The sequence below is a fragment of the Saccoglossus kowalevskii genome, chromosome 22 (assembly GCF_978046115.1).
Source record: "Saccoglossus kowalevskii chromosome 22, keSacKowa6.1, whole genome shotgun sequence".
Taxonomy (NCBI): Eukaryota; Metazoa; Hemichordata; class Enteropneusta; family Harrimaniidae; genus Saccoglossus; species Saccoglossus kowalevskii.
In genome coordinates, this window is record NC_140662.1 from 28,122,688 (window position 1) to 28,148,136 (window position 25,449).

At 35.3% G+C, this 25,449-nt stretch overlaps 1 protein-coding gene across 1 annotated transcript; it reads right to left on the bottom strand.

Moving 5' to 3' along the window:
- Positions 1-1,243: 1,243 nt before the first annotated feature.
- On the bottom strand, positions 1,244-14,992 carry LOC100372889 (outer dynein arm-docking complex subunit 4-like). The gene is made up of 9 exons (XM_002739618.4): positions 14,748-14,992; positions 13,630-13,915; positions 11,001-11,062; positions 8,644-8,821; positions 7,707-7,925; positions 6,727-6,940; positions 4,965-5,248; positions 4,119-4,313; positions 1,244-1,415 (listed from the first exon to the last, which is right to left on the bottom strand). Exons 1-9 carry the CDS (start codon positions 14,868-14,870, stop codon positions 1,288-1,290), a joined length of 1,689 nt encoding a protein of 562 aa, XP_002739664.1. The 5' UTR covers positions 14,871-14,992; the 3' UTR covers positions 1,244-1,287.
- Positions 14,993-25,449: the final 10,457 nt, after the last annotated feature.

Here is a 25,449-nt window from a genome sequence, read left to right on the forward strand (position 1 = left end):
TTGTTGACCTGTCAATCACGCCTTTGATAATTACAGCGTTGTTGCCAATATTTTGAACAGGTAAAGTAACTTTCAAAACAAACTGCCTGACCAATTGTAACGACTTATCAACATCTGACTGCAATTCTTCGTGTAATCAAGGGGTGAAAGGGGTGTACAGATTTTGGTTCCATGAGATCCCCATAAATGGCTTACTTCAATAGTAACAATACTTTAAAAGCTCAAGTTGATGGCAAAATTATACGAAAGCTAAGCATATAATTTGCATACAGTTGAAATGTTTATTGATGATTTTCATAGTAATGATAAATTACTATATAAATTGTATCCAATTAAAAATATTAAATAATATATTTTGGTAATATCCATTTTAATTACTGTACCGTAACTAATGTTGTCACAATATACAGTAAATCAAATTTTCATTCAAAATTGTAACTAAAAAATTTATTAATATAGCCAAAAGATTTTAGTGGAACAAAAAATACGAGTAATATACACAGGCAGCAATAACATGACAAATACAAATGTTTTAAAAATTTATGAGCAGTTTATTGCGACAGGGATATAGTTACAATCGCAGGGAGTTTTCAAAACACGTAACAATTACAAGTCATAATCAGAACTCTGATTAAATTAAGAGAAATATGCTGAAAATGTGAATTGTGCAATATGTACAAGATGTATTAATTAATAAATTTTCAATATGAATACAGGATAAAATAAGAGGAAGTATCTGTTATTACACCCCTGCTGTAGAATGGAATCTTCAAAGCTGATGGCCCTAAAATGAGATGGAAACCTGTCTAGACAAAATATACGAGGAACAAGTATGAGTTCTTGTGTCAATGTCTGAAGAGAAGCATATTTTGGGCGGAAATACAAGTTTTCACAGAACAGTCAAAAGTCACGTCATGATTACTGTAATAAGTTCTGCAAGGCAAACAGAAATAATGCTTTAGATGAACATTTGTTTGCAAGATACAAGTATGCGTTACTGGAATTTAACCTCTTTTGTTCATGTTTAGACAGACCACTGACAATACTGCATTGCAAAAACTGTATATTCAAATTGAGATTCTTGTTATTGATTTACCTAGCTACTTTGTTCCAGTGATTAAAAATTGCTAGACATCTCAAATGTAAAATACGTGAGAGAGCATTGTATCCCCACAGCAATGCCAACCTCATATGCCATCGTCCCAAACAATGTGATTGAGAATAAAGAAACAACATCAGATGATTTGAGACAAAAAAATTTTAAATATATTTTACAACAACAAAAAACTAATCCTCCTCATCAACTTGTTCTTTTGCCAAATTTGACCATTCAGGTTTATTTTCAGACTCATCTTCATCTTTTTCATCTGATGCTTGCTCAACTGGTTTTTCCTCATCAACTTTTTCTTCATCTTCTGTAAAAAAAAAAGAAAATTAAGTCAGCTCCAGATATTGATATCACAGTTATATCATGTTCTTCTCGTGCTTTTAGTCTTGTACATTTTTTAACACCAATAAACCACAGTCCACTATGCTTCTTGCTTCATTAACACTGTAGCTGTATAAACTTTACTGGTTTGTTTCATTCATTCATTCTCTTTCCACATACAAAAATATACACGCACAACGAATAACATCTTCAATTCTTGTTCTTTTGCCACATGCAAACATTCATACTATTTCATCTCATTCTTGTATAAAGGAATGTTTATGTCTTACTAAAGACCAATGCCAAATCCCTACCCTCATACTAGGACTTGCAGTTCATGGTCTTATTGTTTTTCAAAATATTATTTCTAAATATTTTGAGTTTCCTAGTTGGTATGCTGAAATGAATTCTGACTTATAACCTTGCATGTTGTCTTGTAAATTCATTTTCATTGCATCAATCCTACAAAATCAGTGTGCCCTCTAACATCACTGATTTTAAAGTGGTCTTGAGTCAAAATGAATTCTAAAAAAATGGAAAGAGGACTAAATATATGTTGTGGTTCTTCGCAATGTCTGAATTAACTAAACTATTGTGATACCTGATTAAGATTTCCATCATTTTTACACTAATTAATAATCTCCTTTTTACCAAATTACAAATTTAATAACATAGATGTTTTAAAACATCACTGTATCCATGTATGATTGTATGCTGCACCATTGACTTGTCTTACAAAATATGTCTATTTAGAAGGCACACTGGCCATTCAAGAAGATAAGCAACCAGAGTTCTCAAATCTAAAACACTATTCGGTCCCTATAGATACCCTGGTTTAAGCGCTGTAACACAAACGCCCATCTACGTACACTCACTACCTTCACACTCACTCTGAACACTTGTCTTCTTGTTAGTAATCTAGATCAAAACAAGTCATTGTCAATGACACGTCCCCGTTCCGTTCATATTTCATGTTGAACTGCATTCAGTAAAACAAAATAGCCACCAGTCAGCCATTTTCAACACAATCAGAAAAAAAATTTAAACTAAATTTGCCCATGCATGACTAAGATTCAGTTCCAGTATGGTGAAAATGTGCAATTTTTGTGAATTTTTGACCTTAAAAGGACTGGCCCAAATGCACAAGCATATGTATGATATGATGTGTATGTGAAGTTTGAACTTGATCTGTCCAGGCATGTCTGAGATATGGATCGAAAACTAAATTCTTTAAAACAAAATGGCCGCCAGTTGGCCATTTTGAACTTGATCCGAAGAAAAATTGGTATGCATCAAGCTTATATTATGTTTAATATATGCACTAAATCTGAACAAAATCCATCCATGCATGACTGAGATCCGGTTCCGGAATTGTGAAAATACGTGATTTTGATGCATTTTCGGCCTTAAAATGGCCATCATTCAGCTATTGTTAAGCGGATCATGAAACAAATGCACATATCTATTTGTGACATGATGTACTATGTGTGTGTGAAGTTTGAACTTGATCAATCCAGACATGTCTCGGATACGGATCCAGAACTGAATTCTTTAAAACAAAATAGCCGCCAGTCGGCCATTTCGAACTTGATCCGAAAAAAAAAAATGACGTGCATCAAGGTCCTATCATGTTTAATGTATGTACCAAATTTGAACAAAATCCGTCAATGCATAACTGAGATTCGGGTCCGGAATGGTGAAAATGTGCGATTTCAATGCATTTTCGGCCTTAAAGCGGCCGCCATTTGGCTATCGTTAATGAGATCATGAAACAAATGCACATACATATTTGTGACATGATGTACCTTGTGTGTGTGAAGTTTGAACTCTATCAATCCAGGCATGTCTCAGATACGAATCCAGAACTGAATTCTTTAAAACAAAATGGCCGCCGGTCGGCCATTTCAAGCCCGATCCAAAAAAAAATGACGTACATCAAGGTCCTATTATGTTTAATGTATGTACCAAATTTGAACAAAATCTGTCCATGCATAACTGAGATCCGGGTCCGGAATGGTGAAAATGTGCGATTTTGATGCATTTTCAGCCTTAAAATGGCCGCTATTCGGCTATCGTTAATCGGATCATGAAAAAAATGCATGTGCATATGTCCCATATAATGTGTGATGTATGAGTGAAGTTTGAACTTAATTGGTCCATGCATGTTCGAGATAAAGGTGATCACGGACGCACAGATGCACGGACGCACACAGGGCAAAACATAAGTCCCCGTTTTCGGACTACGTCCGAACGGGGACTAACAATAACACACAGTTAACACAAAAATATGAAACAACACTAAAATGTACGAGGTGGAATCGACATAGAGCATAACTGATATTTGGTTGGATGTACAATTAACCTGACAGCACTATTCATAAATAGCTGTCACTCTGTTTTTTCTGCTAGCACTTGGTGAAGGTATATAAAATACACATGCAAGAATTCTGTCATTTGGTGTAGGTGAATCATTGGTGTTATCAAAGCAAGTGATTTGTGAGTAAGCAGCAAACATGCAGTAAAGCATCTGTGCAAACAGTTAGTGAGCAAAACACAAAATTAGTTTTGTTTTGATGTGGGAGATTCCATTCCAAACTGTTGAGCTAATTGTTAGTAACACTCTAAGGAACTAGCAGAATTAAACAGAATGGCAGTTATTTTTGAATAGCGTCTCATCATCTGTATCCACCTTGATGCTCCTCCGATTCGTCAACTTCTTTATTTTCATCTTCATCACCTTCTTTGATTCCTTCAACAATCTTGTTGTTGACATCTTCTATCGCCTTGGTGATGGCTTGCTGCGCAGCTTCATCTCCTTGGAGTTTGGCCATCTCTAGTGAACGTTCAAAGGAATCTATCGCTGCCTGCAAATCTCCAAGTTTAACTGTAATACATACATGAAAGGGTTATTGTGACACAACAAATTTTTAATTGAGGAGATGCACCTATACAATGACATCATTGATACATTGTATTATGGGATAATCAAGTATTAGTAACAATTGCCTTTTTAAATTAGCCACAGAACATGGGCTACATAATTACTCAGCAGCATAAGGTTAACGCTTTGAAACTCAACTTTTGTCATGTGTGTTGTTTTGTTTTGACCATACAAGTACTGTGTATTCCTGCTAGTCACCTGATTGTGACTAAAAACATAAATCACTGACAAAAACCCACTAAATCAACAATTTAATACCAGAATTGTGATACACACACTTTAACCGATTGCCACAGAAACATAGTGGTTCAAAAATACATAAGAGATATTTGTGTTAAGGCTATTTGGGTGTTTGGAATGCATTAAGGATAGCAAATGTATTTGTGTAATTGATGTGTTTTTATATAGTCAAAAAGCACATCTGCTCATGTAGCATGTGCTTATGTAAATTACAGAGGTGTTTTTAAGATCCATAAATGTGATTTATGGTTTCACTTCTTTTGGAGATACGCTTCTAATAGAGCAAATACATCTTTTAATGATTCAGTTTGTGAGCTAATATTGGAGATGCCCTTGTAATAAAAAAAATCATACCTTCAGACTGTGCAATCAGTACACTAGCATTAAGTTGCCAAGTATCGTCTTCTGCCTCCTGAGCAGCACTCATGCTCTTTTCACCATATTCGTGTGCCTGTTCAAACTTGTCTATTTCTAAATAACATCTACCAATTTCATGGTAAAGCCAAGTACTTTCCAGTGGTGCTTTGCTGAGAGGAAGTTTCTTTTCCCACGCATCGATGGCCTCTTGGAATCTACCAATTCTGGCATAGACACGACCTAAGTTGTCCAGCGCACGCGATTGGGCATCACTCAAATCACTGTAATCATAGAATTGATTATTCAGATATTAATTTTAATGACAATATAATGATAATAGTCAATATTTATTCAATATAACAAGACAGTTTTGGCAATGAATACCTGTAATACCTGAATATGCAGTAAAAGGTTGTTGAATAATTACATTTGGTCCAAAAAAACAAAGAAATTAAAGAAAAGACTTGAGCATAGAAAAAGAAGGCAGCAATGGGGAATTATGTTTTGGTCCAAAATTAGAAAAGAACCTAACTTTTCCACCACCAGACTTTCTCGCCCCAAATTTTACTGCACTTTTTTTTCTTCAATATTATTGAAATGAGCCCTGATTTTAGAGCAAACAGATAACATTTCAGTGTATTTTCAACTAAAAAAGTGTGGCTGTGCTTGTCCCAATCTTCATAAAGTGCAGAATATAAACGGGACTATTTTTTGAAGTTGTGATGACAAGAGGGAACTGGTTGTGAAAAGGTTAAAAGAAAAATACTAAAATATTGGCATGAAAAGCTGTCATCCAACATCTTATACTAACTTTTCAAGAACTCTATTGCATCTCAAAAATAAAATATAAGGATTTTTAGGTATACTAATTACTGTTCTGTGCAACATATTCCTGTACATATAACACATTATCACAGTTGAGTTGAAGCATAAAGATTTTTAGGTATACTAATTACTGTTCTGTGCAACATATTCCTGTACATATAACACATTATCACAGTTGAGTTGAAGCATAAAGATTTTTAGGTATACTAATTACTGTTCTGTGCAACATATTCCTGTACATATAACACATTATCACAGTTGAGTTGAAGCATAAAGATTTTTAGGTATACTAATTACTGCTCTGTGCAACATATTCCTGTACATATAACACATTATCACAGTTGAGTTGAAGCATAAAGATTTTTAGGTATACTAATTACTGCTCTGTGCAACATATTCCTGTACATATAACACATTATCACAGTTGAGTTGAAGCATAAAGATTTTTAGGTATACTAATTACTGTTCTGTGCAACATATTCCTGTACATATAACACATTATCACAGTTGAGTTGAAGCATAAAGATTTTTAGGTATACTAATTACTGTTCTGTGCAACATATTCCTGTACATATAACACATTATCACAGTTGAGTTGAAGCATAAAGATTTTTAGGTATACTAATTACTGCTCTGTGCAACATATTCCTGTACATATAACACATTATCACAGTTGAGTTGAAGCATAAAGATTTTTAGGTATACTAATTACTGTTCTGTGCAACATATTCCTGTACATATAACACATTATCACAGTTGAGTTGAAGCATAAATGAAAGACAGAATTTATGTAGAAAAATCCTATCAACAAACATGCCAACTATTAGGTGTTAAGTTAGAGTAGAATCTTGTAAATAGCTTTGTATTGACTCCATTTTATCACCTTATATGGTACATGTCATAAAGTAATGACATAGAATGTTTCTGTACTCACTTTTTCTCTGCAATGTCTAAGTCTTTCCTGTGATGGTCCAATGCTTGATCCATCTTACCCATATCTAAATAAGCATTGCCCATACAACTGTGTAGATTACCCATAACATCAGGTTTGCTGCTCTCAGATAAGTCCTCTTCATTCAGCTTTTTAACTGTAGACATTGTCTGTTGTGATAATTTAAGTGCATCTTCAGGCCTGCCTTCCGCTAGTGCTGTAATTATAGTACATATGTAATACAGCATTTAATAGTGCTCATCATTTATAGTGCTTCTATTCTATTCTATTCTATTCTATTCTATTCTAGGTCTAAATAGATAGTAAGCTAATGATCTATGGAATTATTATTATTTGAATGTAATTTCAATGTGATTAAAAGACAGTGGTTGTGAAGCGTGTGTGTTTACACACATTGTATACACTGCTATGGGACCCATATTGAACACAATTGTGCAAAGACCATCACCCTTTAATAATCTGAACAACTTCTGAAAAAAGTGAATGTTTCTATGCATTTAATGATTTAATAATTTAATAATTTATCAAAATAAAAACTCAATGAAAAAAGATTTATTTAACTGATCACTAGCTTAAAGCAATGCAGTGTTTGATATAGATAGAGTTAATAATTAATAACTAAAAAAAAGTAAGTAAACGAAAGTTGAGTAAATAAAAAGTAAAATAAGTGTGACTGAGTGTATTCTTTTGTTTATTTGATATATGAGTGATGAAAACAATGCATGTCAAAATAAATTATTTATAAAAAATTTCAATTCAGCATATGTTTTTTGTCAACATCAACAAATTATCAGATTTCACCGAATAATCCAGGTTGCATTTGAAGAAATCTTGATTGTACTATGTGTATATAATTGGGGAGTGAAACACAAATACAGGGCATGTTCTATGTAGGATTTCAAAATCACTGCCTTACTTGCAGGTTTTCATTGTAACTTGACATCTTTTCAAACAATACTTACCTTCATCAACTTCATCTAACTTTTTAAGTACGTAAGAAGTAGGATTTGATGGCTTTTGTTTGTCTTTAGATTTTCCTTTCCCTTCCTCTTTATCCCGCTTCCTGGCATACATCGGTTTCTGTTGTCTCCAGAAATCTGTCCTTGTGTCTAAGTAATGAAGGCCATCATTGACTAGATCGTATATTTTCTGTCCACTTTCCGTGTCTTGATTGGTAAGGTCTGAAAATTAGGATGAAATAATAAGAACAAGATTATGAATCAATATCTTATTATAAATATACAGGCATTATGCTAAAAAGTGACACATTGACAATTACAGCATAAAATAACATGACAGGTGTGTCTTAATGATTGCAAAAACATTAAAACAATGTTAACTTTATGTTATGTGGGTTCTATTGAACATTTGCTTCTACCGGTAATAAAGAAAATAAGGTAGATGCATTCTTCAACTGTATCATCAACTACTATATTCTACATATTATATATATTATATATATAATATTCTATTACAGTATTGTAGGCCCTTGGCCTTATATACAACAAAAAGTTCACAAAAACAAAGGAATGATCATGCCATCTTAATCAATATTAGAAATAATATTGTCTCTTAATTTGAAACCATAGAATATACACTTAGATAAAGACAGAAACAGGTTATGAGAATTTAGAAATGAAATGAAATACATTTATTTTTTATTGGTATTTGTAATAGTAATCGACTATATTCATGGACACTGACACCAAATGGACATAAAAGAGTATAAAATTCACTACAACTGAGCATTAAGAAAAACCAGCAATTTTGACCCAGAATATTTTTAGTTCAAAAATTAAATTAAGAAACTAGGAATTTGGATGTCAATTTGGCATTACCATAAAAACTTTGACCACATTTAAATACTGATATTTTTGAAAAAATTAATTAACAGCTTACCGTTATCTTTAAGAAGCCTCTCTAAATATTCTTTGTCTGAGTAGAGTTCACCTAACAACTGTTTACAAGTCTTATCTGAAGTCTGACTTTTCTGTCGTCTATCCTTTTGTTTGCCACGATCATCCTGCTTAGCAGCTGGTTTGCTGTAGCCTGGTTTGGCTTTCCCTTTGGGTTGTTTCTATAAGTGATATGTAAAAAGTACATCTTATCATTGCATGATTCAGGAATGTAAACCTGCACTGTGCAATTTTTTATACAATGTCTGAATTTAGAAAATAATATATTATTGGCAGCAGATAATGTACATGTATAAGGTTATCACAAGAATACACTATGGTAGTCAGGACATCTACCAATACATCCTGTCTAGGTGTATTCTATATGGTGTTTTAATACATTTATTAACATTCCTGGTCAAGCCCAGAACAAGGCAAAACAGTGAAATATGTTTGGTGATTCACTTCATTCAGCAGCATGTCAACCATCTTGAATATATCATGCTGTTCTTTATTTTTAAAATGCATAGTAACATACTTTTGAAACAGGATTTTCCTAAACTTGCTCATTTACAATCTAATTTACATGGCTGATATACCGGTACAACAACAACTCGAGTAACAATAAAAAAACTGAGTAATGGTGTGAAAAGGCACTGTCAATGCCAGATCAGTGCCAATCAACAGTGGAAGGACCCTGCCCTGGTAAACCAGAGAAATTCAGGATACCGCTATATACGATAAAATATATAGCAATGTACTTGCCATATAAGCCTATGTATGCCTAAGCTGAACAACAGCTGATAATCATGAGATTAGATATTAAGTCAGCTGAGGTTAGATTCGTGGCTTAGACTATTCTATTGGAAATGTGCTTATAATAAATATGTACCGGGGGGTAATATGGTAAGTAGATTGCATATCACATGGAAACTCTGGAATGGGGTTTACATTCCAAGATTTGAATGGGATTTACATGTATGTCATGAGTGGATACGGATATTCAAGGATGGGAATATGGAAGTCATTTGGGGTCGGAAGCGGATAACTGCAGGATCAGATCAGGAAGACCGGTGGCACCCAAACCATGCATCGGTATATGGGTGACATCTGAACGTCTTACCCGCATCCCTGGCCTTGTTATTTTGGGACGTTGTTGCTGCTGCTGCTGTTTTTGACGAGTTGTTTGTTGCTGTTGTTGCTGCTGTTGGTCTGGTTCCTCCTCAACTGGCTTGACAATCTTTGGGTGTATTTTGTTTAATTTGTGAGAAATGATTCAATTCTTTAGAATTGATTCCTAATTTTTATCCCCACTTTAAATTAATTATAAATTCATGCACATTCTTATTTGAATGATTAAGTTACAAAAACGTGCAGAGAGGGAGTTTAAAATTATAGTTAAGAACCTTGAAAAAACAGGAATACGGTTCAACTACCGGTACCTCTACATGACAGAGAGATAATACCATGCTATCAGTGGGTAGCAAAATTATTTTAAATTTAACTCAGAGAGAAAGAAGTGAGCATGCATGAACATAGACACTAAACAGCAATGATGCAGCAAATTTTGTGTTTTCATACACACATATCCACTTATGTCTATGTCTCTGTCACAGTCTTATTGGTAAGATTTATTCTTCAAATATTCCTATATTTGATCAGAATGTAAATAATATAACACTCAGGATTGCAAATACTACAAGCAAATCAAATTTGTTGGGGGAAATTACACAATTTATAGCATTTGGCTTATTTTAATTTGTTTCAATTATTTGTAGAATCAATTTATTTAAATTCATTAACAAATCAAATTGAATTCATGGTGTGCATCAAAGAAACACAGCATATATCCAGCTGTATGTACAGTGAATCTACTGTATTGTGTCTATGACAAGACCCACAAATTATTCAAATAAACTATAAAAACAGTGAATCTTTATAGTTATAAATATTGATATATTCAACTAAACAATATACATTCTTTAGCTGTACTATTTTATAACCAAAAGAGAAATATTTAGGGTATATATTAAATGAGCATAAAGCATTTTCTATTTCATTCCATATCACACCTCACTAGTCAATAAATAGTTCAGGCATGTTTTCAAACATTTTCTTCTTTAAACTACTTAAAAAATATATATTAGTAATTTTAATAAATCAGATCAAATTTAAATTGAACAAAACAGAATTGACTTTAATTTTGAAGTTGAAAGTTGCCTTCAAATATCAAAGAATAGATTCTTTATGAATTGAAACATGTTGTAAAATTCAAATTTAGGAGATTTTAATTCTACACTGGTTACTCCAAGTGGTATGGAAAAAATGTGCAATACAGAAATAATACATGGTTCAACTTACCTCATCTTGTTTGTAGAAGAATGATAGATCACCTTTGTTTTCTAATTTTACTTTGGCTGGACCTGAAAAAATTAATGGAGATGTGACAGTGAATTACTGTATACTCTTTAGCAGCTATCTGTTTACATGATTTGATATTTTGATGGTATTGGTGATGATGAATATTTTGTGACAGTCAACAAAACTTGCTTGTCTTAAAAGCCCTTTATATTAAATACATGTTTATTGAGTATGCATTAAACAGTGTTTACGACATGAATCTTGTTCGTTTATCATGTGACTTGGTGTGACGCAGTCTTTAGTTTGTAGCCATCTTGAACAGTTTAGTTTTGATTTTCTCAGAGTTCAAATTCACTTGAATTTACTGCTCACAACTATATTTTGAACACCATGGAAAGTAACATTGTACAGGTTGGCACAGATCCGGCTCCATCCACATCCGCTGATGCAAGTTTGGGACGTTTGACTGCTACAATTCGTCAACTTAGAGTCAAGGTTTCAACAAATTTTGGTATATACTGTATACATGTACCCTTGATTTTTATTTGTGCTTTTTCATTCATTATTGATATTGATATTGAATTTATTGCATCCTTAGAAATAATTTCCATTGGTTGACAGCAATAAAATGTTAGTAATAAAGTACAATACATATAAAACTAAAGTAAAAGTAAAATGTCAGTTATTGTTATTTCTGATTTCAAATATTTTGTATAAGTATTCACCAACTTGTCTTATTAGTACTTCTTCTCTTGAACTCATAATATATTTAAATATCTGGTCATCACTTTTCAATTCTTCTGGAATACTGATATTATTAAATAGCTTTTGTCTTTCTGTTTGGTACTAAGACATTCCATGAAGAAATGTTCTTCATTTTCAATTTTGATCTGGGAACATTGCTTACAGATTCTGTCTTCTAAAGGTATTTTGGGTTGGGTATGTCTACCCTTCTCAATTTCTAATACATGACTGCTTATTCTGAAACGAGTCAATAAGATTTTATGTTTCAGATTACATAAAAGCAAATATGGTTCAAAAGTGTACGAGTCTTTAAACTTTATATACGTTCTCAGTTTTCTATTATCATTTGTTACACTCAACTTCCAGAACTCTACATACCTTTGTTGGATGTTGTTTCGTATGTTTTTTATTTTACTGTGTGGTAATTTTTGAGGTATGACAGACGAGGACAAGTTTGTAATATTTTCGGAGACCATGTTTTTTACTGATGTAAACCAATTTAAATTTTGTTGTTTTTGTTCTTCAAAGGCTTGTTTTGTAATATTACTGTCTGGTAAGGCACTAATATGATACCAGTATTTAATAAGATTTTCCTGAATATCTATAAGTAATGGGAATTTACCAAGTTCAGCTCTGCATGCTGCATTTGAGGAGAATTTACTCACACCTAGTATTTTTTTGCAGAATTTCAAATGTAACTGTTCAATTGGTGTTTTGTCCCATCTATTATTGTCTTCATTTGAAGGAATCTTTCACCCATCAAAATATCAGAAATTTGTAGTGTTTTTTAAATTTAACTTACATGTAGCATATGTATACATATATATTCCCCTACCGTGGTGTGATCTATATCAGATTATTGGAAAATTGGAAATCAGCCTAATGTCTTATCACACATACGAGTTCAACTATTAACTGTACAAAATGCTTCCAGGGTTTTAATTAACTTCACGGCGGCATTGAAGACAATTGGATGAGTTTGCCTAGGTACTCTTTGATATTTTCTATGCTATTTCCATTTGCTAAAACCACCTTTCAAAACAATGCCTCAGTAATACTAGACTTGATATGTAAAGTTTCAGATTAAAACCCTGCTCTGACATTACTGACAGCATCCATCATCATAAAATCAATGATTTGTTTGAAATATTATACTAATACGATCCCAAAATGAAAATATAGCAACATTTTCAGTCACAGTTGAATCAGTATAGAACAAGTAGTACATGTATATATTCAGGAAATTACATCAAATAACACTTTACATGAGAAATACATATGGGTTGTAGTCCTCCTGTCAGCAAGCCATAACACCAAAGTCAACTTTCAACAAATAAACCTATATTAATTTTTTAATTCAGATTATGTTCTGTAGATAATGGTTTATTACCGGTATGTCCCAAATAAAAAGAAATTATAGAAAAAAATGTGGTGTAAAAATGTATAGCATTCGTAAAAGATCAGAGCGGCAACATGTATGGAAGCAATTTGTGGCTCTGTAACTTCACAAATGAAATCAGTATATACTTTTAGACACCCGTGGTTACTGTTTTTTGATCATAGTAGTACTAACCATCCAAACAATTGTATTTGCTCAATTAGAAGTGTATATGCTTACATAAATTACAGGTGTTTCTATGGTTTAACGATTCAGTAATAATGTGATTTTGGGTGTATGTGCATTTCCAATGGAGATGCACTTCTAATGGAGCAAATACAGTATATATATAATTGCCACAGAAACATTCCATATTTGTGACTACATGACAGGGCTGTATAGCAATCTCTCTACAAACCAGACCTGGCTAGCAGAATAGAGGTACCCCCGGTACTTGTAAGGTTATCAAAGTTGCATCAATCAGTGAATTATGAAATAAAAACCTACTTCCAACAGAATTATCAATGGCTTCTTGTGCTTTCTGAATACCAAGTCTGAATTCCTCTAATTCCGTCCTCAGTTTATGACCCCGGTGATAAAACACTAATGCCATCTCAAAATCACCCATCTGGTAGAGTGCCTCTGCTTTCTGGTAAAGCCCCTTGATGAATTCCTTGTCTTCGGACAGAGCTGATTCTGCATCTCTGAGGGCAGCCTGAGAATCCCCAAGCTGTAGGTAACACTTGGATCTAGCTACAAGGCATCCTTTGTCAGAGGGTTCGATCTCCAAAGCCTGTGAAAAATAAAAATGTTAAATTTAAGATCTGACAACTCAAATATTATAATGTATGAGGTAGGGCATAGGAATATTTACCCAATAGTACTAGTATTTTTATAGCAAGATAGAAAAGAACTACATAGATAATGACAAGTAATTCTTAAACATCGGAACCAGGCATCTACAGCTATTACATTTTAGTGGAAAAACACTTTCAATTTTAAAATACAAACGCAGATTACCAGTTCATAACTATCCAATGCCCTATAGAAGTCTCTCTTTCGAACATGGTTTTCTGCTTCACCAAGATAAGATTGGAACAGTTTCTCTAATTCCTCCCTGGGCATTTGTTCGAAGTTTTCTTCTCCGTAGCCTGTCATCGCGATCAAAATTAGAGTCGAGCAGTAAAACGCCGAATATCACAGGGACTTGCTATGTTGTTGTGACAGCAAACCAATATGGCGGTCTCGCTTCTCGTTGGCAGGCAACGCGTTCTGCCCTCAAGTTTCATAAAATATTCATTCACTAATGTCAGGATCGATTATTATAATCAACTTCATGAATACAAAGGCAGCTTTAATTCGTTTATTGATTGGATTCTGTTGTTACGAGCGAAAATAGGAAATTGAAAGGATCCCTCGACCGTAAAATAGAACTGCAACTAAAGGCACCAATCACAACACAGCACAAATAACTTTATTAGTTGTCTGGACAAAACGATTTTTTAATTAAAGGTGTGAGATATAATATAACTGACCAGAGGGGTAAAATCAGACCAATTGAGGGACATGTTATTAATGTTATATTTGAAGGAACGTTGAACAAATCTGGCACTATATAAGCTTACCGTGTTGTAACTATCCAAAGCTTTTTTATATTCGCCTTGTTTGAACAAAACATCACCTTCTGCCACGTAAATGGAGAAAGAGCTTCTAGGCAGCTCTTCCGAGCCATCTTCGTCTTCATACATTTTTAAATAAAATGATTTCCAGACCAAGAAACACGTCGATATTGATTTGGTCGCTGATTTTACGGTACAGTGACCGATGTCAACACAGCAACAAAATGGCGTTCACCTAGCAACTATTCTGCGCATATGACAATGCGCATTTGAACAGCGCCACCACTAAGCGGTATGTTCATGCTTTTCTTTTTAAGAAAAACAAGTCATTGTCAATGACACGTCCCCGTTCCGTTCATATTTTAGTGACATATACATTCAAAGCAGATCATGACCGAAATCTCAGACCATCCGAAATGCACCTGCATATGTACAACACATTGTACTAAATCTGAACAAAATCCATCCATGCATGACTGAGATCCGGTTCCGGAATTGTGAAAATACGTGATTTTGATGCATTTTCGGCCTTAAAATGGCCATCATTCAGCTATTGTTAAGCGGATCATGAAACAAATGCACATATCTATTTGTGACATGATACCATGTGTGTGTGAAGTTTGAACTTGATCAATCCAGACATGTCTCAGATCTGGATCCAGAACTGAATTCTTTAAAACAAAATGGCCGCCAGTCGGCTATTTCGAACTTGATCAGAAAAAAAAGACGTGCATCAAGGTCCTATTATGTTTAATGTATGCACCAAATTTGAACAAAATCCGTCCATGCATAACTGAGATCCGGGTCCGGAATGGTGAAAATGTGCGATTTCAATGCATTTTCGGCCTTAAAGCGGCCGCCATTTGGCTATCGTTAATGAGATCATGAAACAAGTGCACATACATATTTGTGACATGATGTACCTTGTGTGTGTGAAGTTTGAACTCGATCAATCCAGGCATGTCTCAGATACGTATCCAGAACTGAATTTTTTAAAACAAAATGGCCGCCAGTCGGCCATTTCAAACCCGATCCAAAAAAAAAAAAAAAATGACGTGCATCAAGGTCCCATTATGTTTAATGTATGTACCAAATTTGAACAAAATCCGTCCATGCATAACTGAGATCCGGGTCCGGAATGGTGAAAATGTGCGATTTTGATGTATTTTCGGCCTTAAAATGGCCGCTATTCGACTATCGTTAATCGGATCATGAAAAAAATGCATGTGCATATGTCCCATATAATGTGTGATGTATGAGTGAAGTTTGAACTTAATCGGTCCATGCATGTTCGAGATACAGGTGATCACGGACGCACGGACGCACGGATGCACACAGGGCAAAACATAAGTCCCCGTTTTCGGACTACGTCCGAACAAGGACTAACAATGTGTATCGGGACTCCAACCTGATTTCAGTACTGAAAAAGACACAAACGCAAGAAAAGCCAAATCATGGATTGCACTGAATAAACTGAAGAAAATATGGTCATCAAACATATCTGGTACAATGCACTTTATTGGTACAATGCCAGTATCTGTGTGTGTCTACCACCGAGATTGGGGTGGGCTGCCCAATCATGCCATACAGAGAACGGTTTTATGTCAGGGTCTGAAATCGAAATAATGACTGCTTGCTCGCAGTAAAATGCAGACCTACATGAACATCAACAAATTGCCCGAAACATCAAAATAGTTTAAATGCCGGAGAAAATAATTGGTTTTACAGTATCTGGTAATATTTTTTTAGTAAATATAAAACGTCGTGTACGCACCATAAGCAGGGGCTTTAGATTTATGATACGGATCGTGAAGACTGTGCATCATAATATGAGCGGATATTTTCATTGTAACGCATCAAATTATTATTTATTTATCGTTAATTCAACTGACTGCGAGTTTTAAAACAAGAGATAACCCTGCCTAAAATACACAGATTTCGCCATTTTCGATTCTGGACAACTTCAGTTTGCTGAAATCCAAATAGCTTAGTAAATAGCACTACAATGTAACCGTTTTATTTTTTCAGGTTGGGAGAACATAAGCTTTCAAGTCGTATTTTATTTTTGTAAGAATCTGCCATGTATTTTATAAAACAGCGTCCGAAAATCAGACGTGACCTTGCAGTGACACTAAAAACTGTAAAGAAACAGTTATCATTTTAGAAATGATGGAACCAATAGTTATAAAAACTACTCATTTATACTTCATAACATATTCGTTTGACAGCAAGAATAACACTAGACGTGTCCGTATAGCTTTATAGTCACGTGACAATAAAACAAACACAGTCTGCATAAAACAGTGTTTTTCGAGAATTTCAGGGTAAATACTTTCTATAAATGTATAGGTGTTGATAGATTTTGACCATTATTGTTCTGGTCACAACCACCAACATGTTTCCAGCAAAAAGTCTGTCCTGCTACCTTAAAGTAAACTGAACTGGGGCTTTTAATGATAATAACAAGTATGTTGGATTTGGTGATTATACACTACGACATTTGGCGAAGGTTAGCTTCAGTGTTCCAATATATATATCAGGAGTTGTTGCCATACCAACTGATTATATCCACGATGATAACAACAATAATAAGTGGGAGATGCTCTGTATAAAAATGTGGGAATGCAACTTTGGGGACTATACGTTATCATCAGTACATTTCGATAACAGCCATGACAAGTATTTTTGTAATGCAAGAACTTATTTTTGAGACAATTTCAAAAATCTCTCACAATCTCTCACTCACTGATAAAGTAAGAGCTTGCAAAATTCGATGGTTGAACGGTCGTACGTCGTGGTCATAACTTTGTAATGATATTTTAAACATATCTGATACATTGGTGTTCTTAAAGTTGTTATTTTTTTGATATATATCCACGCAGAAGAGCCACGTAAAAATGATGAAGGAATACCTACTCCAGTGACGTCATATTAATCTCGTTCGACCTGAAGAAAGTACATGCGACATGAGTTACATGCGACCCGGATCACTAAATTCCGGAAAAATATCAAACTGATCACGGTTTTTACTCTGGTAAAAGTTTAACATAGGACGATATGAACAATTATTTTGCTTTTATCGACTTTTATTTGCGATACAATTTGGCGTCGCATGTTTGTGTCACGTAAGTCTATGGGAAGAACCATAGCTCTTCTGTGTCGATAAAATGTCAATACTGGTATCCAAAAATAACCACTATATACCACCGTGGCCACAAAAGACATACAAAGAGCTGTTATTTGGCGCGATTACTAGATTTGAGTAGCACCACAAACGACGCGAAAGCATGTTTTTTTGTTATATATATATGCAGAAGTGATGTGGTCATTTCCTGCGGTATTTTTTTATTTTTATTTTTGCGTGATGAACGAACATGTAGGTCGCAAATTTATCGAGTTCACATTGGTGTTAGATAAAATATAATATCATGCAATTTACAGTGACCTACATGTCCACCTTTAAAAACAAAACATTTGGCGTTTTAAAGGTGTAGCACTTTTGATACAAACACTTTTTCATTTTCTGTTTTGATGAGGACAAGAATTGAAATCATAGTTTAAAATATTAATGCAACGGGCGTTGCGATTTTAACCTTTGCCCTGACGAGCTCGAAAGGCCACTTTCTCCCTGTCTGACGGAATTGACATAGAGCGACTTGTTTGTCAAGCGGTCTCATAATTTCCCAATATTGGCCGTCTTCTCGCCGAATTTAATCTAGCCTTCTATCAAATAGAGCAGCATTGCTTACCAAACTTATTGTCATGTTTCGATCGAGACCACGTTGTGAGTTTCAGTTTATTTTGCTTTATTCGTCTTCACCTCTGCGTAAACGTACACAGTGCAGTGTGTGCTGTACATACTACCACTTTTTTTCTTACTTTTGAATTTCTTGGTATAAGTATATTATAAACCTATGAGCAGTTGAACACATGGTATCATTATTTTGACCGAGTCATTGCCACATCTCCCAGTCTTACTATTTAAAAATTATTTGCTGGGAAAAAATCCGTCCATTGGACTGTTCACCAAAAGTTTACTTGTTCTTTTAAAGGTTGTTAGAGTGAAAGTGCGAAGTAAGAGACTTGAATGATTTTAGTTTTTTTAAGAATTAGGCGTCCCAGTGAGTGATGACTTGTGTATACAAATCAGAATCATTTTTAATGTCATTTATTCTAATCCTAAACCATGGAGTTAAACGACAGACTAAAGATTGATTTGAACTTGTGTATATTTACATAGTTGGCGACGTTTTATTGAATGAAATTAAATAAATTTATGTTACTACGTATTCTTTTTAAACACTGGCGATTTACTAGAACAATGAACATGACTGCTTGAGCAAAGAATTTAAAGCAAAGTGCAGTTGAAAAATATTTCGTTTTCCACATATTACTACCCAAACAAATATAAAACATTGCATAAAAACACGGTTTTCAACTCCCATAAAATTATTCCGGATCAGAAAAGGGCATGTTATGTAAAGTGGAAATAACATATCCAAATGTAGATATGTTTATAAATGTCGTGTACGGAATTTTTCAAGTACAAGAACGCAAACCAAATGACTGACAACACAACAAATGACTAGTCGGCTGATAAGTACGCTAAACAACAAAGCCAAATCAGTAAAAAAAAGACAAATGAATCTCATGATAGTACATCAAGTGAAAGTAAAAGTACACTAATCATGGATCACGGTCTCAAATCGAAATCCGGGGTACAAAAAACGAAGATGTGACATTTTACACTCATAAATTCGGAAGTATCGCATTTTTTTTCAATAAAGAGCGATTTTTAAGAAGAAAGTCGAGCCCAGTATTGACACGTTCAGCTTTCGATACTCATCATGCTACACCATCTACGTGCGTAGATATTGTCTAATGAATAATAAAAACTCGCTTTGTGAACCTGTTTTAAATTTTCCTCGCTCCTAATGACGAGGAAAGTGAAGCGTTGCGATTCAAAAACTATTGCTGATCCGAATCAAAGACATAGTTTATCACATAAAAACTATATTTCATCATACATGGCAGAACATATTTTTTCTCCTCAGACTGCGGTGTTTAAAATAACAGTTTTTTCAGGCTTATCGTAAGTATGTAATTGTGTAGCTGACGGTTTACAAATTGTCACGTGACCTATAACAAGCGCTCTCTATGGCAGGGGATTGCGTTCCGGCTGATGCTAATACGGTCGTCAGTTTGATCACAGTCACTCAACATATATGATATAAGGCACATTTCTTAGTTAATTTTTTCTGGTATTTGACTGAATTGCCGCTTATGTATTTGTTTCTCGACGAAGAGTGGACCATAAAAACACATATTATCAAGTTTATCGTACAGGGTTGAGTTAAATACGAAATATATCCCGTATACGCAGATGATCGCCGCCGCGATTAACTGTGTATTGCACAATCACAGTCACACGTACTGTGGTCGACAAAGTCATTTGAAGTGCCGACATCTATTGCCATGGAACTCTCCACGATCTCTATGTCTATGTCGATTCGAGTTATCGCGATTGTCATATTTACGACACCACATTAAAATATATGTGGGCGCATAATATTAATTACCCATTTATTTTTTCAACTTATTTATCTATTAACACTTACTTACTTAGGTAGTGGCAATGGTTACAGATAATAGTAAAAGTATACAGTATTAGTATACATCTGTCACTGTAACGCCATAAGTTACAGCGTGCCGTAATTTTGCGGTATTTTACGGGGTATTTTCATACTACCATATTAGGAAATGTGAATTCCAAATATGGAATAATTCGCGCGTAAGTGTCCTATAATAATAAAAACAAACATGGCTGCCACCAGGATTTGACCGGACCGGACAAAGAAGTTCGCTGATTCTGTTCTAAACTTTTTGGATTTCGGCATTCCCATGATGTGCGTCGGTCGATAGTGCCGCTGTACTGTCTTCGTGCATACTTTGAGGTATCTTCGTAATAACCTTATATTAATACACTAATAAGAAAGTAATAAAAATAAACTAATCTACAAAAACAGAATATTAACGGGAAAAAAACAATAAAACAACTCCTTCTAAAAGAAAGATGCATATTAATCCCAAATTTGTTACCTAAATTATTACGCAGATAAAATTGCAAGAAAAGATCACATAAGTGTGAAGCCAACGTCAAGCACAAAACAATTCAGAAACTTTTAGACAGCGTAATTAAAAACAATTGCGTGTGAGTGCAGCGTGATTTCCTGTTTGACCGACGCATCGGTTTCCGCGTCACGTCATTGCCACTAGTACATCTTAAATAACATAACTATATGGTCTCTACAAAACGTTATTCAGATTCTCAACACATTTGAAACACTTACCCGACGGTTCTCTCTTTTTGAAAGCCGACGCGGTGGACATGGGCTGAAGACAGTTGTTCCGCGTTGGAATCTACAGTATGACGTTAGGACTATAAGGCGAATGTCCATCCCAACTTTTGCTCATTGGTTTTCCAGCTTTCGTCTACTGATGTTACACCATCAGATCGTTGGAAACGCGTAAATCCTTACATTCCGCCAAAAAATACAATTCTCAACTATGCATAATCATTTATACAAAATTCTATATTGTCTTACCTGTCTTTCTCGATTTAGTTGAAATATCAAACAGGAGTTGAGAATTTCAAACTCTGGCAGCAAAGAAAGGAAATGCAGTCCTGGCGTTTGAGGGCGCGAACGCATGGGCAGATTGACACAACTTGAAGGCTGGTATCACAGAGAATAGAAATTATCAAATTTCGTCATAAATGCGTAAAATCTGGAAAAATATATGATTTATATGTAATCGGACAACATTTTGCGTTAGTTCAATGTCTTATAAGCACTCGTAACTGGTTTGGACAAGGTATTTTGTATATTGAGGTATGATTTTCGGCAGCTAGAAAAATATGTGCACATTTTGTTTCCTCCCTTGTCTTATATATAGAGCAAGCTGATCAGCCGGAAACAAGTATTAGTGATTTTCGTGGTTTCGAAGCGTGATGATTAAATTTAATAACATATGCTTGCTTTACATTACTAAACTGTTTTAATTCTATAATTTCTATTATTTTGAGCAAGGACAAGGTCCTGTACCGGGACATAGTCGCTCGGTCCCATAGACGTCCACGCATTGAGACGAATAGATCGTCAGGCCCCTGTGTCCAAAGTTGGGGTAACTTTTCACCAGCAACGGCTTTTAACTCCTGTGATTTTTTTGGCTTGGCTGATTTTGTTCATACTTGACAGGTAGGTCGTACCGTCACTGATTGGAAAAAAATTCTGTCCCACCACTGCCATTGCAACAACCACAAACTGATTTTTGAATACTTTCGCCCCAAATTTATTACCTTCTACCAGTTTTGTAATAGCAGTGTTCAAATGATCATGCTTTTTATTTTGGCTACTTTGCGCACTGGTAAGAGATCACCGGCGCCGACTTGTTACGCTGTATCAACGTAATCCCAACTTTGAACTTTGAATGAACTGTAAATGCTGCCTTCATTCTAGAAAATACTAAAACGGTTGGAAATAATAAATGTAACAGCAGAATATGTCCTAGTAATAAATTAAGTGACTTCTAAAGACTGAATGGTTTTTGCAAACTTCGTACTATACCGGGCCCATTTTCATTACCGAGAAAATTTACCCCAAAGTTGGGGCAACTTTTCACCAGCAACGGCTTCTAACTCTTGTGATTTTTTTGGCTCGTCTGATTTTGTTCATACTTGACAGGTAGGTCGTACCGTCACTGATTGGAACAAAATCCTGACCCACCATAGCTGCAGTTCTGTAGCTCGCTTGGTTTCGCTGTCGGTTATTTTGTTCGTCGTGGTGTTAACGCGAAACCAGGGAGCTACAGTTCCATCCTATGCGAGTTACCATATTTTACCGACCTCAGGTCGGGCCGTAACAGCCGTTTTTTTTTCACTATTTTCGCCTCAAGTTTCTACTTTTCTACTGACGATGGGTCCCGAAACTATTTCATCAATTATTTTGAGGGCGATGGTCCGAAATTGGTCGGTAAAATATGGTAACTCGCATAGGATGGAACTGTAGCTCCCTGGTTTCGCGTTAACACCACGCCGAACAAAATAACCGACAGCGAAACCAAGCGAGCTACAGAACTGCAGCTAGACCCACCACTGCCATTGCAACATCCAAAAACTGATTTTTAAAACTTTTGCCCCAAATGTATTACCTCATACCAGTTTTGTAATAGCAGTGTTCAAATGATCATGCTTTTTATTTTGGCTACTTTGCTCACTGGTAAATTTTTGCCCATTTTTGCCTATCACGGCGAACGCAATTTAATGCGAGTGAATTTCCCTAGTTGTAAGCGGTGTCCAATATGGCCACCAAGGGAAAAACATTGTTATGCAAATTAGCTTTAGTTGAAAAATTGTCGGAGTTTTCTCATCGACAGCTACGTGAATTTGAACCAAAATGTTATCCGCAAGACTCAGAGTACGACAGCGACAGCCACTGAAACGTTATTGAAGGCAAATGAACACGCCAGTCAAAAAAAGACTGTTTCGAGTCTTGGCGTACAATGGAGGCACATACCATTTTGACTCTTGAGGGGAATGGAAATCAATTGATTTGGGGGTGTCACAATAAGCGAGGTAGTAAATCATTTTTATGCTTATGAAAAAATGCAGACCTTGGACGTACTTTTTGGACTTTAGCACAACGTAATATTTGTTTGATTACCTAACGTTTTTAGGTCCATGTGCTGCAATTTACAGAGCACATACCTAAGCGTTCGTCCCTCAGCAAATAATGAAGCAAAGGCATTTTCGATGCGGAAATCGCGAAACTCGCCTTTTTGCGCAAACTGGGAAGTTCTAATTACTAAACGAAGTACAGGACGACGAAGATGAAATATCCAAGAATTAACATATACCAAAAATTATATCTCAAAAGTGAATATTCGTGGTGTATTTTAAGTCTAACCGGACCATACGTGCTAATGTGCTAGTACTCTAATTATCCAAACATATTTTAGTATTCAATTAATTTAGCGTACCTCTGCAATTTATTTTAGCATTGTCAGTTGTTTGCTTCATTGAATTAAACGGAGTTCTTCCGGTTGCAAACAAAGCTGTCTCGCACCACCTAGCAAAACTTGCGAATGATCGGAAAGTTTGTATCTCCCCGACCCAGTGCAATATATCCGGTTAGAATCAAAGCTCACGTGTCCCTTATTTTAGGGACCAGATTCTGCCGTAAATTCGGGATGGGATTTAGAAAAAAATAAAATAGGACTTTTAAGGTGTATTTTGGCGTCATTTTCGGACATTTCAATCATTCCTGATGCCTAAAATAGAGTCTAAGATTTACCGTAGTCATTAGTGGCGTTCACGTTAGAGATCTCGGCACGTGCCGAGACTCGGGACCGAGTCGGCACGTGCCGAAAATTGTGTGTGAACGGTCGGGACTGAGTCGGCACGTGCCGAAAAGAACTCGATCTCAGTCCCGATAGATGCTTGGGACCGAAACTCAGCACGTGCCGAGATTTGCTTTCTGAACGGTCGGCACGAGCCGAAATCACGCCCTGGGTGGTAAATTTAAGAAAAACATAAGTTGATTGATAAGTATGAAATGTCGATGACAGGAAATTCAGATATACTAGTATATGGTCGGATGCTGTAGTAATGAATGCAAACCGTCGTCAGCGACGTATATTTATATGCTGCTGCAACCTATATTTTCGTGCACATTTTACATTTACATGAAAAAAATAATTGTGTTTCTAATCTTCTTTGCCGTTCATGTGCACGATGGCTCGTAATAAACACCATTGCAACAAATGGATATAATTTCACTATAACAATTATTATTATCATCATATGCGTATCGTTTGGGCCAACAGATCGACGAATGAGAGCGTGCTTTCGACACGAGCCCAGTCGGTCCTAAGTGGGTCCTGAATAACGTGAACACAACTGCTGTAATCCCTCTGCAAACACAACGGATTAAAAATTTCGGCACGTGCCGAGATCCCGTAACGTGAACGTAGTAATTGACGCCTATTCAAGAGTACGATGTTTATTGTGACTAGCGTGAATGGGTAAGCTTCGTTTCGACAACGAGCTGTTATCACTGTAAACAATGTTAAATTATTCTTCACATGCTCAGTTTATTTTTTGTGAACAATTATTTAAAAATAAAATCTCTCAGTCAATCAGAAACTCGGATTCACGCCTTCAGGGAAAGTCACGTTTGGACGCTCACATCGATTTTGTTTTTCGTTCGGCGGGCTGATGCCTTCAGTGTAGCTTTTGCCTCTTCCGACATAGAAATCTTCTGAATCTTCTTTCTACCTCTTTTTCTTTTCACACCACGCATAATGTAATGATAACAATTAGGAAAAAACGCTGAGGAACTATAATGTTTGGTTTGCTAGCGAGCGATAACTGATTTGAGAATAATTGCACATGCGCGTGAATTGAATGAACTATGACCCGTACAATCTCGATTTGCATATTGTCAATCAAAGGTCCTGTTATTTGATTACTCATGCAAATTAGGCAATTGGACATAAACATTGCCACGTGAGAGTGTTTTTTATTTTTAATCAGAAAATAACCAGCAATTTTAACGGTGTTCTAATAAGAATTCATTGGTCAAATTTTCACAGAATGTTCTTTAGATAAAAATCTATATAAAAAACGAAAAAAACTATTTTTGATTGAAAT

Bases quoted from the DNA above. Each gene is read 5' to 3' on its own strand.
- LOC100372889 (XM_002739618.4), bottom strand. From the start codon at position 14,870: ATGTATGAAGACGAAGATGGCTCGGAAGAGCTGCCTAGAAGCTCTTTC. The intron at 5,249-6,726 runs GTGAGTACAGAA...CTATGATTACAG, and splicing joins TTAGACATTGCAGAGAAAAA to TGATTTGAGTGATGCCCAAT. The intron at 4,314-4,964 runs GTATGATTTTTT...TATGTATTACAG, and splicing joins ACTGATTGCACAGTCTGAAG to TTAAACTTGGAGATTTGCAG.